The sequence below is a fragment of the Schistocerca cancellata genome, chromosome 8, assembly GCF_023864275.1.
Source record: "Schistocerca cancellata isolate TAMUIC-IGC-003103 chromosome 8, iqSchCanc2.1, whole genome shotgun sequence".
NCBI lineage: Eukaryota > Metazoa > Arthropoda > Insecta > Orthoptera > Acrididae > Schistocerca > Schistocerca cancellata.
In genome coordinates, this window is record NC_064633.1 from 201,222,889 (window position 1) to 201,243,658 (window position 20,770).

The 20,770-nt window shown below is 40.2% G+C and overlaps 1 protein-coding gene across 3 annotated transcripts in view; it reads right to left on the bottom strand.

Moving 5' to 3' along the window:
* Positions 1 to 20,770, bottom strand: part of LOC126094663 (asparagine--tRNA ligase, cytoplasmic) — a 57,769-nt gene that overhangs the window by 15,754 nt on the left and 21,245 nt on the right. For all 3 annotated transcript variants that reach the window (XM_049909170.1, XM_049909171.1, XM_049909172.1), the window contains exons 6-10: positions 16,843 to 17,135; positions 14,714 to 14,842; positions 14,422 to 14,557; positions 6,084 to 6,197; positions 5,401 to 5,573 (exon numbers count right to left, since the gene is read on the bottom strand). In XM_049909170.1, the coding sequence (XP_049765127.1) occupies positions 5,401 to 5,573; positions 6,084 to 6,197; positions 14,422 to 14,557; positions 14,714 to 14,842; positions 16,843 to 17,135 (845 nt within the window). The remainder of the gene's footprint in view (positions 1 to 5,400; positions 5,574 to 6,083; positions 6,198 to 14,421; positions 14,558 to 14,713; positions 14,843 to 16,842; positions 17,136 to 20,770) is intronic.

A 20,770-nucleotide genomic window follows, 5' to 3' on the forward strand; every position in this document is an offset into this window, starting at 1 on the left:
CGAGAAAGTGGTTGGTGTCTTTGATGAAGGATGGGAGACTGCATGTAATGGGTTGAAGGTGTTGATCTACGTAGGCAGAGATGTGTTCTGTGGGGATTTGTTAACCAGCTTGTGAATTTTAGGAAGAAGGTAGAAGGTAGGGGTGCGGGGTGTTGGTGGGGTCAGGAGGTTGATGGAGTCAGGTGAAAGGTTTTGTAGGGGGCCTAAGGTTCTGAGGATTCCGTGAAGCTCCGCCTGGACATCAGGAATGGGATTACCTTGGCAAACTTTGTAAGTAGTGTTGTCTGAAAGCTGACGCAGTCCCTCAGCCACATACTCCCGACGATCAAGTACCACGGTTGTGGAACTCTTGTCCGCCGGAAGAGTGATGATGGATCGGTCAGCCTTCAGATCATGGATAGCCTGGGCTTCAGCAGTGGTGATGTTGGGAGTAGGATTAAGGTTTTTTAAGAAGGATTGAGAGGCAAGGCTGGAAGTCAGAAATTCCTGGAAGGTTTGGAGAGGGTGATTTTGAGGAAGAGGAGGTGGGTCCCGCTGTGACGGAGGACGGAACTGTTCCAGGCAGGGTTCAATTTGGATAGTGTCTTGGGGAGTTGGATCATTAGGAGTAGGATTAGGATCATTTTTCTTTGTGGCAAAGTGATATTTCCAGCAGAGAGTACGGGTGTAGGACAGTAAATCTTTGACGAGGGCTATTTGGTTGAATCTGGGAGTGGGGCTGAAGGTGAGGCCTTTGGATAGGACAGAGGTTTCGGATTGGGAGAGAGGTTTGGAGGAAAGGTTAACTACTGAATTGGGGTGTTGTGGTTCCAGATTGTGTTGATTGGAATTTTGAGGTTTTGGAGGGAGTGGAGCTGGAAGTGGGAGATTGAGTAGATGGGAGAGACTGGGTTTGTGTGCAATGAGAGGAGGTTGAGGTTTGCTGGAAAGGTTGTGAAGGGTGAGTGAGTTGCCTTTCCGGAGGTGGGAAACCAGGAGATTGGATAGTTTTTTGAGGTGAAGGGTGGCATGCTGTTCTAATTTGCAGCTGGCCTGTAGGAGGATGCTCTGAACAGCCAGTATGGATGTGGGAGAGGAAAGATTGAGGACTTTTATTAAGGATAGGAGTTGACGGGTGTGTGCACTGGCTGAGTTGATGTGTAGGTGAAGGATTAGGTGGGTGGCGGAATGTATTGTTCAGTTTGGAACTGGTATAGGGACTGATGGAAAGAAGGGTTGCAGCCAGAGATGGGAACTTTAAGTGTGAGGCCTTTGGGGGTGATGCCAAATGTCACAAAAGCCTGAAAAAATAAAATATGGGAGTGTAATCTGGCTAGGGCGAAGGCATGTTTGCGGAGGGAATGTCAATTAATGGGATGTGAAAATTTCAGTAGACTCTCAGTCCTGTCACTTCACAGGGTATCGTTTCTTCCACTTTTAAATACGAAATGACATTGTGTTGTGAGGGACATGTAGTTCCTAAAAGCGCTGTTTACCATACGAAGTCAAACTGCTGGAGGGCAGGAGTGGTTCATTCAGTATATAAAGCAACAGAAGACATGGCTTTACATTTTTTATGGACGACAAAATTTTGCATGTATTGTAAGAACATGTTGTTGACAATTACAGTGAGGATCAAGATACAGAAGAATTGGGTCATAGTGCAAGTGAGTATTTCTTGTTTTGATTTTGTAAAACGAGATTTTGTTTCAAAGTGTATCAACAAAAACGTTGTACAATGAGAAAGAAATTCTAGTTTTAGGGTGTAAGTTTTCAATTAATGAAAGTGGACTAGCGCAGTAAATAAAATTATTTTGGTTAGGTGTTGTTGTGGACTTCTGTCTGAAGACTGGTTTGATGCAGCTTTCCATGCTACTCTATCCTATGCAAACCTCTTCAACTCCAAGTAACTACTGCAATCTACATCCTTCTGCTTACTGTATTCCCGTATTCATCTCTTGGTCTGCCTCTATGATATTTTACCCCCCTCCAGACACACACAAACACTCCTCTCCACTGTACTTCTATTCTTTCCATTCTATTCAGTATCTCCTCATTAGTTACATGATCTACCCATCTAATCTTCAGCATTCTTCTTTAGCACCACATTTCAAAAGCTTCTATTCTCTTCCGGTCCACGTTTCACTCCCAAATACTTTCAGAAATGACTTCCTTCTTTAAGTGTCACATTTCCTAATCTAATTCCCTCAGCATAACCTAATTTAATTTGACTACATTCCATTATCTTCATTTTGCTTTTGTTGATGTTCATCCTATATACTACTTTCAAGACACAGTCCATTTCTGTTCAACTGCTTTTCCAGGTGCTTTGCTATCCCTAACAGATTTACAATGTCATCGGTAAAATCCCAAGGTTATTATTTCTTCTTCCTGAGCTTTAATTCCTACTACAAATTTTTCTTTGCTTTCCTTTACTGCTTGCTCAACATACAGACTGAATAACATTGGTGATACACTACGACCCTGCCTCACTTTTCAACTGGCCATCGAGTATTGTAACTGCCATCTGGTTTCTGTAGAAGTTGTAAATAGCCTTCAGTTCCCTGTATATTACCCCTGCCACCTTCAGAATTTGAAAGAGTGTACTCCAGTCAACAATGTCAAATATTTTCCCTAAGTCTGCAAATACTGTAAATGTAGGCTTGCCTTTCCTTAATCTATCTTCTATGAGAAGTCACTGGGTCAGTATTGCCTCATGTGTTCCTACGTTTCTACAGAATCCAAACTGATTTTCTCCGAGGTCGGCTTCTACCCATTTTTCCATTCTTCTTTAGAGAGTTTGTGTTAGTATTTGGCAACTGTGACTTATTAAACAGATAGTTTAGTAACTTTCACACCTGTATGCACCCGCATTCTTTGGAATATGAATTATTACATTCTTCTTGAAATCTGAGGGTATTTTGACTGTCTCATACACCTTGTTCACAAGTTTTGTCATGGCTGGCTCTCCCAAAGCTGTCAGTAGTTCTAACAGAATGTTGTCTACTCCTGGAGTCTTGTTTCCACTTAGGTCTTTCAGTGCTCTGTCAAATTCTTTACACAGTAACTTCCTCCGTCTATGTCCTCTTCCATTTCCATAGTATTGCCCGTAAGTACATCTCCCTAGTATAGACCCTCTATATACTTCTTCCACCTTTCTGCTTTCCCTTCTTTGCTTAGTATTGGTTTTCCATCTAAGCTCTTGATACTAATACAGGTGGCTCTCTTTCCTTCCAAGGTCTCTAATTTTCCTGTAGGCAGCATCTTTCTTTCCCCTAGCAATATATGTTCCTAAATCATTACATTTGCCCTCTAGCCATTGCTGCTTAGCCATTTTGCACTTTGACTTAGGTAAGCCTTTATACTGTTCACAAAACTTAACCCCCATTAAAAATTTAAGCAAATAAACTGATAACTCAAAGAAGATGGAAATTATAATCCAGAAGAAGAAATTTTAGGTTTTCATAAAAGGTTATCATCACAATTAAGTGATTGTGTTCTCAATTTTTAAAAAGAATATTTGAAAAACCATTCTAAGACATGGCAAGGTTTACACGGCCAACGATTGATGTGTTAATCTTCCCCAACCTATCCCTCACACCTTCCTGATAAAGGAACTCTTTGTTTCAAAAGCTAGATATTCTATTACTTTGATATCTATTTATTGGCAGTACTACACCTGTGCTGGTGAAACACTGACCTTGACAATTTGCATGATCTCAAAATTAGGCTGGCTGTACTGCAATAGCGATGTTGCAATAGCAGCCCTACACAGATGATGCGGTAAATGTAAGCTACTGAGTGAATAACTGTATATATAAGAATTCATTTTTGACATGCTATCGCGATGATAGCAAATAAACAATCACATAACAATGTAGATATAATCATAACAAAGCATATGTTTTTGATAATGGAGCAAAGAAATACAGAAAATAAGCATTTGGTGATGACCTGTATCTTGAAAACAATACGGTACATAGTTTACAAGATAAATAATAACCGAGATTCCAACTTCTCACTATACATTTTATAATGACAATCATGCACTAAGTAACCAATATTCGTAACTTTTCATTCACCATTTTACGGTGATTGGTGCAATTTCACCATCTAGATCTCCACTGTTACTGTAGTCTGAATCAGTGCCAAAATCATCTTCATAGTTGTCATCATAAACACAAACTGAATGAATGTCTTTGACCAAAATTTTGTACAAGAATATGCTTAGAGCCATAACACTATGTACCTTTTCTAATGGGACTGTGTGTTCGTCCACTGCTTTGTAATGGAAATCTGTACTTTTCAGCACAATTTTTAGTGACTTTTCCCACCCCTGAAAAATTCACTTTCTTTTATCAACACTGATAACTTTGCTATGGTAGGATACCCTTTCCTGCTCCAGTAAGCATAAATATGCCTGCAAATTGCACTGGTCATGAAAGAATTTCAGTTTGTGACAGGGTGAGACTGCTTTTTCTTATTTCAGGGGTTGCTAAAAATAAATCATCTGACCCAGAAAGTTTGGAATCATAATGACTCGCATCTATATCTTTGAACTTTTGGAATAACACTCCTTTGCTTACTGTTCTTGCACTAATTCTAATAGTTTGATTTCATGTTATCAGCAGAACTGACAGCAGTCCGTGAATACTTGCATACTCTTTTTCCTTCTTGCAAAAATCACAAGTTCTCCGTAGTAACTTCAGTGGCTTGCTGTCTAGCAGCACACCTTGATGCAAAGGACAAATGAAGTTTTTCTGAGTATCAGAATTTTCTAAACCACAGTAAAACAAAGCACAGGACAATGCAAGCACATGGTAGAAACCATATACAACACACGTTGTTTATGTTCACATCAAACAGAGCCAACAATGCAGGAGCTTAGACGTCACGACCAGCAATGATTACCATGCTGGGATTGGTTCACACCACATGCCTAGCACCTTGTGCTTCTCGTTCTTAACTTGTTAAGCTGTGCTGCCAACTTGAAATGCATATGTAAAGTGCAACTTTTCAGCAGCTTGGGTATACACATTTTGCATCCTGAAAGTAAGTATTGGACAGCAATTGTGTCTTATAATTTATGTCTTCTCAACTGGATTTTCTTTGAAACTGCTGCTTCGCTTCCTCATAATAACATGGGCTGACAAGAATGAGTAGTACCATGTCCATTAAAGTGAGAACAATTAAAAAAAAAAAAAAAGAATAAGAAGAAAAGTACCAAGCCTTTTCTGAGGGATTCTGTTGTGAACAACAAAACAACACTGGTGTTTTTCTGTGTTTGAAATATTATAGTATGCATCAGGACAAGATATGAAAGTTCAAGACAAAATTCCCAAGCAACATGCTACGAAGGTAACAGACAAACTGTGTCAATAGTTTACTTTTGAGAGACCATATGATAGCATTAATACTCACCCGCCAATGACTTCACCCACACCTGGCAGCAAAATATCAACAGACTCTGTCAGCCTGTTGTCTTCTGGGCACAACGACATATAAAATGATTTGATGTGAGCTGGGAAGCGTGTCAGCATTATAGGTTTCCCAATTGCATCTGTCATGCGCCGCTCAGGCATTTCAGGGATGTCCTAGTGCCAACAATAAATGACAGCTACATAAAATTCCAGGTAAGTAACTTTAATAAGTTATGCTGGTTCACATATAGCATATTTTTAAGTAAACTTTATAGTCCATTCTATTCTTGTCACTCCACAAATTATATAAAAGAATAGTGTTTCAATCCAGTTACTGTTCTGTGGAATTGTGCAGTAAACTAATGTAACAATGATCTGGTTAGACAATCTGGATAAAAAGGACAATGCAGGAATTCATGAACTCAATTATGGATTTTGCTGCCACTTAAAAAAAAAAGATAATATAATCCAGCTTTAAGTTTGAATAGAACACAGCACAAAATGTTAACAGTGTAACTTAAGAATCACACACAAAAACTAGATACAGGATAAGCAATGAATAAGAAACATTGTTATAATGATAACTTCATACATTTCAATGTTGGGCTCAATTCACATTATATTCTGAGTAATACCTGAAATTACATATTAAAGGGATTATTAAATTTTTGTTACATTACTTACCTCTCCAAATTCATAAAAACTGGCATCATCTTTTTTAATGTTATTTTTACGTAGATATTCAATGGCTTCACCATAATCCATGCGCAGGAAAGGTCGCGAAGGGGGCTTGAAATCCTGTAACAAATTATAATGATCAGCATTAACAACAAAACTATTTATCAAAAAGAACCGCAGCTGTTGTGTTAAGATTAGGACATGGTCATCATATACCACCTCAGTTTCTGTCTAGGTCCCTTATTTTCTGATTTACATTGCTGACTTTCCTGCTATGTGTCTGAAAAGTTAACAATGAGAGGCACCAGTAACATTCTGTCTACAGATCTCCACTGTTTACACGTTAACTCTCCTTCAGCCAACCTAAGCAGCATCTACTTTGTTCAATTTAGTCTAGTCTTAAAGTGCGAGAGAAATTCACAGTGATATTTAGTAACCAGCTGCTTCAGAGAGTAGAAAGAGCCAAGTTACTGCGAAGTAGATGGGGAACACTATATACTTCAGACATTTAGAAACATATTCACTGCTTTTGTATTAAGAATGCTCTCTCTCTCATTGGTTACCGGATGATGCACTTCACTATGTCAAAAAGAATTAACTTTTGCGGGAACGCTTCCCTTCTCAAAAAGAAAAGGGTGATTAGAACCATTTGTAGATAATGTCCAAAAACCTCTTGCAAAAAATTATTTGTGTTGGTGGTGCTAATCACAAGTACATATTCCCTCTGCCTAATTCTTTGTTACAAAGGACGACACTCCCGACCAAAGTAACACAAATTTGCACATGCGGGACACGAGATATAAGGGCAACATACACTACAAATTAAAAAGATCTGTCATTGGCTCAAAGCAGTGTTATACAGGTTGTTGCCATAATTTTCAACTAGCTTTCTATATACTAAAAATCTCAAGAGTCAGGGATTCAGTTTTTAAGCTTAAATTTTTGATAGAAGGCTTGTTTTTTCTTTTCTACTGACGCGTTTCTGAATGTGAACATACCGAATGAGTGACTATCTAAAACAGTTTTCACAATTCCCATGTGCTGGTGCAAGAAGTGTGTGTACAGTTATCATCATTGAGTCACTGCGTAGTTTGTGTATGAATTATCATTGTATTCTAGACCGACAGTGCAGTATATGACAATTGGTTCAGTTAAACTAATCTGACCATGTCACCTTGTAAGACTGAAGATAGGGGCGCTTGTGGTGTGTGTGTGTGTGTGTGTGTGTGTGTGTGTGTGTGTGTGTGTGTGTTTCATTGCTGGGATAAGGGAATAGACAGTGAGGTCACCAGTCCCTTGACGAACAGGTGGTTTATCTGAAGTTAGTGATGTCAACCAGAAATTTGCCTGAATTAAAATTTGACTGAATTACAAAAATATGTAGCAGTGATAAAAATTTAGGCATTGGAAGCAACATTCATGCCAGAGCTGGGAAATTACTTAGAGGTAAAAGTATATAGGTCAGACTGGTACACCCAGAACTCATCTGTGGCGAGAGAAAGCCTGCCCATATCTGATTGCCCATCAACCTAAGTAAAGGATTGAGACAAGTTATACAATAAAGAATCCTTCCTAGTTGGGAGACACACAGTAGTAGAAGTGAGGAGACTAACTCAACACACAATGAACATCAGTTGGACCTACAATAATAAAATAAGGTGTGAGAAATAATTAGGTCAGTAGGCAGGTGGGGTTATGTAAGTGTCCCCAGGGCTCTGCATGCGCTGGGGCCTGTCACTCCCACAGCTGTCCAGTCCTGAACCATGAGAGCCAAAGTATTAAAGATGGGAACAGCACCCACTGTTCGTTGAGAGCTGCCCCTAAAATGGAATTCATGGTGTGGCAGGAAAAAGGGCTATCCATACCTAAAAGCAATTAAAACAAAGTAAAAGTGGAGTGACTAAGGCAGTCGGCAAATGAGAGCTTCGAGCTTCAAGCCCGCTCCCCCCCCTCCCCCCTCCCCTCTGATACAGCAATTAGGTGGGAGACATCCGAACCCAACCACCCTGCATCCACTCTCCAAGTAGTTTAAAACATTACATCCAAGAATAAAAACAACTTTCTCAGTGAAAATGAAAAACAACTTCGAATATGAGAGTTGTCCACCAATATTACAACAGGTAAATGGGGCAGCACATTCTAAGGGGGTTAGGCAGAAGAGGTCCCAGCAGAGGACCTCGACGCGCATGACAACTGCTAATCCCACACAAAGATAGTTATCACGGATCGCTGCCCCTTACATGTAAAATTTGACAAATTGGATGATGGTGACTGCGTAAGCAGGCATTAGTTGGTTCTGTTGGTACTGAAGTAGTAAGCTCACTGCTTTGACACGGAGGCTGCCTATGGTACTAGTCTGGAAGGCACCACTGGCCAATCTGTGAAATAGCAAGGTGGGTTCTTCCTACTAATTATGTTTTTCTGCTCCCAAAAATGAACCTACCTTTTTGACTATTTTTTATCTTATATTAGAACAAATAAGCCCTCAGTCACAAATATTAAGTCAAAATTGACCAGGTTTCGACACTACTATGAGCGTCGTCTTCAGAATTAGACTAACTGTTCTAAAACATATTAAGTATATAATACATTAATAAAATTAAAGTTTTTACTGACTGGAAAAAGATACAGTACTTACAAGTCACATATAAAAAAAGATCTAAGCTGGAAAGGCGATGTCATGAATAGTTGTAAGTAAGATGGCGAGCCGCTAAGGGCTGCTCGTACTTTAGTGAACAGTCTTGTTGCAACCCTTGTTCACTAAAGAACGAGCAACCCTTAGCGGCTCGCCATCTTACTTACAACTATTCATGACGTCGCCTTTCAGGCTTAGATCTTTTTTAATATGTGACTTGTCAAGTACTGCATCTTTTTCCAGTCAGTAAAAACTTTAATTTTATTAATGTATTATATACTTAATATGTTTTAGAACAGTTAGTCTAATTCTGAAGACGACACTCATAGTAGTGTCAAAACCTGGTCAATTTTGACTTAATATTTGTGACCGAGGGCTTATTTGTTACAATATAATTCTGCCACGGTCACTGAACCTTAGCAGCTATGTTCAAAGTTTTAATATTTATCTTATTTTTCATACACATTTTAAAAGCTCAAATTCTTATTTAGACTAAATTTCACTTGAATTTATTGTTCAGGTTCTTCTTTAAATGTTCAGATTCCATTGATACTATTAGTTTGGCTTTAGAGCATAGAGCTATAGAGCAGTTAATTAAAGTTAGCACTATAGTCTGACACGTGAAAACTTTGTGCCAACAGAAAGCTCAGCATTCCAACTTTCCAGTAACATATTTTAAATTACCTAAAACTAATTATCTTATACAATAGCTAACATCAAAGTTTCAGGCTATTAATACAGTGACAACTCAGGAACATATGTAAAACACTTTTGGGTGATTACTGTTATCTAAATTAGTTGGTTTGTGGGATTGAAGGAACCAGACTGCTAGGGCCATCGGTCCCGTTATCTAAATTAATGAATAGTTTGATTGAAATGTGACGCGATCAACAAGTGCTGTTGTCATCAAAATGAGTGATTCGTGGACATTGCAAATTTCATTAAGAACCAACTTAATTGAACTACCACACTGCAATCTTTAATAAACTACAGTGATAAGAACAACAGTGATAAGAGGAACGACATTTTTATATAAATATGGACATTGTTTTGTGGCACAATTGAATATTCAACTTTGCCACTGTGACTGTTAGGTATTGTAGAGGCTATCCTAACGTAATGAGCCAGTTATTCCTTTTACATCTGGTTAACAGGTCAACAACACAGTAAAGTCTGCTAAAGATGAACAAAAGTGTTCATCAGTGCAATTAAAATTGTTGAGCTGTGCTCATTATTGAATCGAAACATTCTAATAGCCATTACGATTTTTGTAGTTTCATTTCATGTACAGAATGAAGATTGCTACCATGATGGCTGCAAGACAAATGGCATCAAAGTTAGTAAAGTTCAAATGATGGACTGAGTTACACAATTTCAAAGCCGAAGGTGCTTCTGAGCCATAAACCTAGCAGTCACAAGCCAATAATGACAAGATCAAGGCCCAGTAAATATGATGGAGACTGGTGTAGAGAGTAAGCAGAGAGCATTAAGCTTTCACATACAGCTAGTCTCTAGTTTATGAATATGGTGCAGCCATGTCAACTTCTTATCAAATAAGAGTCACAAAAATCAGGACTGTACAATAATGCCCATTTGGTGCATATGCAAGTAAAGTTCTGGCTTAGGATGGACCTTGGTACAAACAACAAAAATGCACGACTTGCATTTTCCTGGGAGAGAAATGAAAGCCATAGGAAAGTGTCCAACCAATCATAGGCCCTTCAGATATTTTGGAGCTGGTGTTCAGCCAAGCTTACAGATTGGTACTGCAGCTAAACCAAATGAGAAAGTCACTGACATACAGTGCACAGATGACCACTGGCCAGACGGAGGTCACTAGCACGTTGGAGGCAGAGAGAGAGAGAGAGAGAGAGAGAGAGAGAGAGAGAGAGAGAGAGAGAGAGAGAGACTCAGCATGGAGGCCTGCAGGTCAACCTGAGCAATGTACCAACTCTACCAACTAATAAAAATTGGTAGAGAGCCACAAAAAAATCTGTTGTCAAGGGTAAGTAAAATGTTATGGTGCCAAACAGTGCCTTACACCTTATGATGGTCAGAAAGACTGCAATGAGATGTTGGCATTTACACAAGCTCTGTTTAATTGCTGTTTCCAACCTAACCAGATGGTCTGTTGCGGATTGTTCCTTCTAGAAAACACTGATAGGGAGAAAAAAAAACCTGTGATTTGACAACCCAGCACAATTGTCAGCCAACCATACTTTCAAGCAGTTTTCAGTGCAAATTGGTGAGACTAATGGTTGGCAGCTGTCTGTCAATGGAAATGGGATTTCACCTAGTCCAAGGATTGGGACGATGACGGTATCTCACCACTAGGAAGGTAAAACACTTTCTAGCCAAGTACGCTTGAAGACAGTGACTAGATGGAGTCTAAGTAACATTCACTAGTTCGATCATCTGATTATGAATCTAATCAAGGCCTAGGGCTGAGCCTGAAACAGTTACTAGGCAATTAAAGATTCCTTACATAATTCAGTGTGATGAAGGGTAAGGGGAGGTCTTCAACACATCTTTTATGCATTCAACAGGTAGTCAGGTATGCGGAGGATGCGAAAGCAGTCACAAAGAGCATCATGATGCATTCAGCAAGAATCTATTTATTTGTAAAAACACTACCATGAAGCAAGAGAACCAGAACAGTTGCTGATCTTTGCCTGCCTAGCACACTATGAAGTTTGGCACATACCTACGATGAAGAGGCACATGTTTCCAAACAGATTTAGTTCTCCCAGCAATCCTTCTTGCTGGATTTAATTAGATAGCGAGTCTTGATGAAGATCCACTTGAGGGTGACATGTGAAAGATGTCACTTTAAACACCGCAGAGCACTTTGAGGATCCTAAATAGATGCTGCAATATCTTCGATTCAGCATGGCACCAGTCAGTTGCAAGGGGTCTTTAGAAAGGGGAATAGCAGTTCTAGGGGTGAGGGTCAGAGTGTCAGACGTATCCCACAACCTCACTGAACCAATCAGAGTGATGAAGGTGATAGCAGAGGCATAAAACTGCCAGCTGGCTTTTCGAAGAGCCTAACTTCGTAACTGCTCAAACAGTGATGACAAGGAAGTGACAGGATCAGTGGAAGAAGGTGCCTGTCACAAAGACTTTCATGTAGCAACCACTGTAACATTGCCAAGAGATTAGTGGAAGAGACTGTAAGGTTAATAGCCAAATACGCGATATGGATGACACTGAAGTGAGTAGGAGTATTAACACAGAGGAACAGAGATCAAGATCAGAAACAAGCTGAACAGACAGATATGCTCCTTCCCCACAGGAGGGGGGGGGGGGGGGGCATATGCACTGAAATCCTCAACTAAAAGAGACTGGGGGTGAGGGTGTCAAGTTAATGTGGTAATCTCAAAGTATGCAAGCACCCTGTCTAAGGTAAATAAATATTACAAATGGCGACCACTTGTATTGTCCACACTAGCACTATTGCTTTCCATTTGGTACAGAATGGAATCCACTTGCCGACATCTGTGCCAACGAAAGTATAGACCCCTCCAGGAACTCTCACAGAGCCAATATGGTTCTGACAGAATGCACAGTAACTGCAGTGAGTTGCACACTGATTGTCAATTGCAGAACAGGTCTAAACTAACAGTTGTAGTTCTGGCCTATGACAGTTTTATCCATTGCTGTTCCACTGAATTATCACATTAAATATGTCCTGGTTAGAAGTGAGACAGCAGGACACATCATGCCCCACGATCATACTCCGTCATCTATCACAGCGGCCACCAGAGCAGCCTTCTCCCTACATTTTTTCTTTTTCTCTTTCACTACAGTCAAGAAACTACTGGGGGCTTATCTGCTGTGGGTGTAGGAACCAGGAAAGGAGCAGGCAATCAGGGGAACCACAGTCCATGCCTCCTTCAACGATTGGCTGGTGTTGGATTTCTGTTCCACAGATTTCCATGATGAAGGTTCCTGAAAGGGAGCCCTTTCATCAGTAGATACCAGAGGAGGATGCTGCTTCTCTGATCAGGTGTGGGGAATCAAGGCTGCTGCAAGAACCAAGGGAGGGGATGGGCTATTGCTGCCATATTCTAACTTACTTGTACTACTACTACTACTACTACTACTACTACTACTACTGGATGTCAATGTTGAGGGAGTAAATACGTCAGGTACTGCCAACAAAACTTGGCACTTTAATGGCAAAGATAGATATCACGGAGACAGGATTGAAACGATTGTACTTTTTCTGACCTTCAAAATATGAGAGACAATCTGAGAACTTTAGTTCCTGGATTCTGTGTTCCTCAATTAGGGTAGCACACTTCAGGGATCAGGAAGAATGGTCATTTCTGCAATTTATGCAGACAAGGAGTATGGTGCTTTCTGTGAAGGGACCACTGTCTCCACAAATCGGGTCATATGTGCACTGGGAAAACATATGCCTGAAGTATTGGCATTTAAAGCACAAAATGGATGTGGGAAATACACCTTCACATCACAGTGGTAAACCATGATTTTGACCTTTTCTAGAAGCAAATCTGATTCAGAAATGAGGATGAATGCTCCTGTGTGAACCTTGTAGTCAGGTGGGCTTCGACATACAAAACGGATCCTATGCTTCTCCAAGTGTTCGCATAGTCCTTCACCCATCTGCAGCATTAAATAGCAGTGAAACATTATACCATGTTCAGACTCTCATGGGAATGTGCAGTAACAGTTGCATCACCAAGTTTTTTGCAATAGCAATGCCCTGGACAGTGTAGAATTTGCAGTTAAAATGGAACCACTTTGTAATTTACAAAAGGAAGATATTTCTCCCAATACATTTTCATTCAATATTCTCCATAAAGAACATTGGTTTTGTAAAGAGAAAGGACTCACTATCTGTTGAAGTACAAACAAGGAACCGAGGGTCGTTAAGTATCTGCAAACTACTTGGTTTTGCTTTTGTCAAGCAGAGCATCCAAGGAGAGAAAGCTCCTAGAGCTAAAACAATCCATATAAGAATTCCAGCCTGGAAGGCCACCAGCTGATAGCTTCATCTTTTCTGTCAGGTACTAATCATTATGCTGCGCCTGCTACACATGAGGGATGTCTCCACAGGTGCCACTCAGCCAGAGCAATTGCCACCTGGGTTGATGGCTATTGTGTTGAGTCCTGGTGGACCCCCTTCCCCAAAATGGACAAGCATCTAGTTCTTAGTTTGCATGGGGAGACAAGAGCTCGAGAACCAATAGTCAATCAAAATAAGTGGTGTAAAATAAAGCAATGAGCAAACTAGGTTCTCAGCAGGGAATCTGTACTAGAGACTGAAAGAAGATACAGACAGAGTGTAAGATTGCAGCACGGGATAGAAATGGCTTCAGGCCCCATAGCAGCAGCACACACACTCCCAAAAGAATCGTGAGCCCTCAGAAAAAACCTGACGAATCATAAAAGCTTTTTTTGTAAAATGCCCTACAAACAATCCATGCAGCATACCAAGTACAAGATATATATATAAGCTCTCAGCGATTATATGCTGTTGGTGTGCGGTTTGTGGTTATATGATGTAATAATAAAATATATGAAATATTAATTTTAAATGAGACAGGCAGAAGCAGTGCAGCAATGAAGCATATTCAAACAGAATGTGAGCTCAGTCATTGTAAGGGAAGACAACAGTCAATAAAGATGAAATGGCCAGTGCACTTCTCTTATTTCTTCTCCCTCTATGTATATACTTACAGGATTGAGGTCACTGACAATTTGTCCTGCAGGTGAATCCAATACCCTTTGCACAACATCACATACAAGATCCTCCAATCTCTCTAAAAGATCCTCAAATGTTATAAAAGGACATTCTGCCTCAATGTGGGTATATCTGAAACAAAATATGCCTGTTTATCTGCAGGAAGTTGACTTTCAACTAACTACATTCTTCACTATATAGTCTAATGTCAAGATTGTAAAAGTAAGGAAAAAAATCTAGTTTTCAGGTCAGTGAATACTTCAGATCATATCTATTTTTAACACTCACTCCGCTAAGTGCCTCCTTGTGCGACTCTGTTCAGCACGATAGCTCTCTGCTATACAGTAAACGTCCCCCAGAGAAGGCAAACAAGTCTCCAGGTACAGCTGAGAACTCTGTGTTAGATATGCCTCTTCACTGTAAGACAGTATAAAATAAATTAAAATTAATAATTTCCTACAATTAAGGAAATTCCAGGATGGAAACAATGAACAAAAAATGAAGAAAAACCATTTGTGTGCAAATGAAGAAAGGTGATGGTGCATCAATTTCAGTACTTTACACAAAGCTGTGCAACAAACACCTGCTGCAATAAATTGTCATCCAATTCTCCATCTTTATTCTCACTCATTTTTCCCTAAAAATAGTATCACAATGAGAAATTGTGTTGTTACTCTCTTGATTTTTTAATCTTTTGGCTGTCCTGCCTTAAAACTTGTCATGCCAGAGTCCTGATTTTGAATGTATCATTACACTCATTTAATTTAACAGCTACCATTCCTCCCAACTGTAAACACATTGTTTCCTAATCAGATAACTTGACATTATACAGATTATTTTAAAAAAATCAGTTTCCTTTCATTCTGTTTTCATAGTAAAATAATTATTTTTAGTGTAGTATTGCTTGGCATTATACAGTATTTAATGCTATTTTGTTGAAAATTGAGATTTTGAGAACTGTGGCTGTAATACTATAAGTTTCATAATTGAAAGAGCAACCAGCCAAACTATAGTTTAAAATGGTTTGTTTGAATTGGCAGTTGACCCTAAATAACGAGAAGTGTGAGGTCATCCACATGGGAGCTAAAAGGAATCCGTTTAACTTCAGTTATACAATAAATCAGTCAAATCTAAAGGCCATAAATTCAGCTAAATACCTAGGAATTAAAATTACGAACAACTTAAACTGGAAGGAACACACAGAAAATTTTGTAGGGAAGGCTAACCACAGACTGCATTTTATTGGCAGGACACTTAGAAAATGTAACAGAGCTACTAAGGAGACTGCATACACTACACTTGTCCATCCTCTTTTAGAATATTGCTGCCCGGTGTGGAATCCTTACCAGATAGCATTGACGGAGTGCATCGAAAAAGTTCAAAGAAGGGCAGCAAGTTTTGTATTATTGTGAAATAGGGAGAGAGTGTCACTGAAATGCTACAGGATTCGGGGTGGACATAATTAAAACAAAGGCATTTTTCGTTGCAACGAAATCTTCTCACAAAATTCCAATCACCAACTTTCTCCTCTGAATGCGAAAATATTTTGTTGACACTGACCTACATAGAGAGAAATGATCACCATGATAAAATAAGGGAAATCAGAGCTCGTACGAAAAGATATAGGTGTTTGTTCTTTCTGCACACTATACAAGATTGCAATAATAGAGAATTGTGAAGATGGTTCAATGAACCCTCTGCCAGGCGACTTAAATGTGATTTGCAGAGTATCCATGTAAATGTAGAATCAAACCACGACTGGTTTCAGATTTCTTACAAATCCACCTTCAGATGGTTGCTACAGGTTTTGTTATTTTCCTGCTGGGGCCTCATTTTGTATTTGTTATTGGTTTGCTGCACTATGAGAGAGAGTGTTTTTGTTCATTGTTTGGTAAAATTTACTAGAGAGATAATTCTTATGACCTCTGTCAAACCATTTATAAAAAGTTTTACGGTTATTAAAATGTGAAATGTGGTGAAGATTCTGGATGACAAAATCCCACTGTGTTTTTGTTAACACAGAATCATACGGCACCCAAAGTTTTCGCCACATTTCAAACTTTAAAACCTTTGCTTTGATAGAGGTCACAAAAAATTAAATCTCTAGTAAATTTTGCCAAATAGTGAACAAAAACTTTTGACCTCTCCAGTGCAAGCAAATGAATACAAAATAAGGCCCCAGCAAGAAAACAATGAAACCTGTAACAACCATCTGAAGCTGGATTTGTTAGAAATTCAAAACCAGTCATGGTTTGATTCAAATAAACCTTTTTAAACCATGCTTGTGGCTGGCTGCTGTTTCAATTAAAATGATATAGCATTTAGTTTTGTAAAATACATCAGATACCAGGGGTCATATTTCCCCACAAAATAAAAGAACTTCCTAGAGTCACTACCTACAACTTGAATATACTTACCCAAAATAGTCAAGCTTAAACAAAGTCGAACCGCCCTCAACTTGTGTTTGTACAAGAGTGGGTGGAGTGACTTCACAGTAGCCCCTGTCTGCATAATGGTCACGGAATGCCTTCAACACTGCGGATCGTGCACGCAGCACTGCTGATGTGTTCTCACCACGAATCATAATGTGCCTGTTGTCTAATTGAACATCCGGTAAGGCTTCTTCATTGAGGACAGCATCTGCTCCTCCTGCAGGGGCTGTGCCAATTAGCTCCCAATAGTCGACATGAAGTTCAACGCCTCCAGGTGCCTGCAATGTAGGTAAAAATTACTAACAATATCACTAAAAATTACACAATTTTCCAAAGTACCCTGCTCATTAATAAGAACTCTTATCAGCATAGGAATAAAGAAATCTATAATGTTAAATAAAACTTTAAAACAAAAAAGCAAAATGTTAGTAATATCCCCCCCCCTCTCTCTCTCTCTCTCTCTCACACACACACACACACACACACACACACACACACACACACACACACACATTTCGACTGGATGATTTATTATTGAGGGTAAATGGACCAAACCACAAGGCCTCATCTTCCTTAAATAATCAAAGCCTCAATGATTCCACATGGAGAAATTGTGGACAGCCAATTTGGTATGTTTCAGTTTCATCTGAGGCACAGAACCAGGTAAAAAGATGAGCAAATAATAATAATAATAATGCAAGTTCACCTCAATACATTCACATCTAGCTAAATTATTTAACATATCTAAAAACAAAGATGATGTGACTTACCAAACAAAAGCGCTGGCACGTCGATAGACACACAAACAAACACAAACACACACACAAAATTCTAGCTTTCGCAACCAACGGTTGCCTCATCAGGAAAGAGGGAAGGAGAGGGAAAGACTAAAAGATTTGGGTTTTAAGGGAGAGGGTAAGGAGTCATTCCAATCCTGGGTGCGGAAAGACTTACCTTAGGGGGAAAAAAGGACGGTTATACACTCGCGCGCGCGCGCACACACACACACATATCCATCCACACACATACAGACCAGTTACATGGCAGACCCATACACAGTCCTTGATACACTTACACAAGGAATAACTTATCTGAAACCTAAAAATCAAGCAGACACAGCAAACCCAGCAAAATATCACCCCATAACATGCCTACCAACAATATACAAAATATTAACTTCAGTCATTACACAGAAATTAATGACACATACAACACAGAACAAAATTATAAATGAAGAACAAAAAGGCTGCTGCAGAGGAGCACGAGGATGTAAAGAGCAACTGATAATAGATGCAGAGGTGACATATCCAGCTAAAACTAAACAAAGGTCGCTACACTACGCATACATTGATTACCAAAAAGCTTTTGATAGTGTACCCCACTCATGGTTACTACAAATATTGGAAATATACAAAGCAGATCGTAAATTGATACAGTTCCTAAACATAGTAATGAAAAATTGGAAAACCACACTTAATATCCAAACAAATTCAAATAATATCACATCACAGCCAATACAGATTAAGTGTGGAATATACCAAGGAGACTCTAAGTCCTTTCTGCTTCTGCCTCGCTCTGAACCCACTATCCAAATGCTAAATAATACAAATTATGGATATAATTACAGGAACATACCAACACAAAATCACATATTTGCTATACATGGATGATCTAAAACTACTGGCAGCAACAAAACAACAACTCAACCAATTACTAGAGATAACAGAAGTATTCAGCAATGATATAAATATGGCTTTTGGAACAGACAAATGTAAGAAAAATAGCATAGTCAAGGGAAAACACACTAAACAAGAAGATAACATATTGGATAACCACAGCAACTGCATAGAAGCAATGGAAAAAAACAGATGCCTATAAATATCTAGGATACAGACAAAAAATAGGAATAGATAATACAAATATTAAAGAAGAACTGAAAGAAAAATATAGACAAAGACTAACAAAAATACTGAAAACAGAATTGACAGCAAGAAACAAGACAAAAGCTATAAATACTTACGCTATACCAATATTGACCTACTCATTTGGAGTAGTGAAATGGAGTAACACAGACCTAGAAGCACTCAATACACTTACACAATCACAATGCCACAAATATAGAATACATCACATACACATACATTCAGCAACAGAAAGATTCACATTAAGCAGAAAGGAAGGAGGAAGGGGATTTATCGACATAAAAAACCTACATTGTGAACAGGTAGACAATTTAAGAAAACTATTTATAGGACGAGCATTTTTTTTTTTTTTTTTTTTTTTTTTTTTTTTTTTTTTTTTTGGTTGGGTTTAAGGGCGCTCAACTGCTGAGGTCATTAGCGCCCAGTCACTGTTGTTTGAGCACATGGAATCTGGTAAAACTCAAGGGGATGGAGGGGACACCAGAAGGACCCGACAAAGATGCAGACAAAATAAGTAAAAAGATTAAATGTCCTTGGACAAGCCAGTTAAAGTTATAAAACGCAGAATACGAGCAGCTGCTCGAGCGTCATCAGCTAAAACATCCGGTAAAGTAGATGGCAGGGACAGGACAACACGAAATTGACTAAAACGGGGACACGACAATAAAACATGGCGCACTGTTAATGCCTGACCACAAGGGCACTGCGGGGCTGGGTCACCGGAGAGCAGGTAGCGGTGGCTAAACCGGCAATGCCCAATCCGCAACCTGGTCAGAAGGACCTCCTCGCGCCGAGATGGTCGGGAGGATGTTGTCCAAGCAGTTGGTAGCGGTTTTACTGCCCGGAGCTTGTTTCCTTGGAGGGATGACCAAGCATCCCACCACAACGACACAAGCCTCTTATAGACATCCCCACGAACGTCGGATGACGGGACACAATGGGAGGCTCTCCGAGGCAGGAGGACTGCAGCCTTGGCTGCAGCATCCGCAGCCTCATTCCCAGGCACTCCCACATGTCCGGGAACCCACAGAAAGCTGACAGAACCACCGTTATCAGCCAAAGAATGGAGGGACTGCTGTATCCGTTGTATCAAGGGATGGACCGGATAGGGAGCTCCAAGGCTCTGAAGAGCACTGAGTGAGTCAGAGCAGAGTACATATGATGAATGGTGGTGGCGGCGGGCATACTGAACGGCCTGATGGAGAGCAAAAAGCTCGGCCGTAAAGCTGGAACATTGGTCGAGGAGCCTGTATTTAAATGTGGCGGCCTCGACGACAAAGGCACAGTCGACACCATCGTCAGTTTTGGAGCCATCGGTGTAAATAAAGGTGTGACCGGCAAGTCGAGCACGAAGTTCGGCAAACCGTGAGCAATACATTGCAGCCGGAGTACCATCCTTCGGGAGTGAGCTGAGGTCGAGATAAATATGAACCGGAGCCTGGAGCCAAGGTGGTGTCGGGCTCTCACCCTCTCTGAAGGTGGTAGGGAGGGCAAAATCCAATTGTCGAAGCAGGCGACGGAAGCGGACTCCGGGGGGCAGCAGGGCAGACACATACAACCCGTACTGACGGTCGAGAGAATCGGCGAAGAAGGACTTTTAAGAGGGGTGGTCGGGCATAGACGACAGCCGGCAGGCATACCGACACAGCAGTACGTCGCGCCGGTAGGTCAACGGTAACTCGGCAGCTTCAGCATAAAGACTCTCGACAGGACTAGTGTAGAAGGCTCCAGTCGCAAGACGTAACCCCCGATGGTGGATGGAGTTGAGCCGGCGTAAGAGGGACGGCCGAGCGGACGAGTAGACGAAGCTCCCATAATCCAGCTTCGATCGGACTATGGACCGATACAAGCGAAGCAGGACAGTGCGATCCGCTCCCCAAGATGAACCGCTAAGAACTCTGAGGACATTAAGGGAACGTGTACAACGGGCCGCCAAATAAGAGACGTGTGGAGACCAACACAGTTTCCCGTCCAACGTGAGCCCTAGAAAC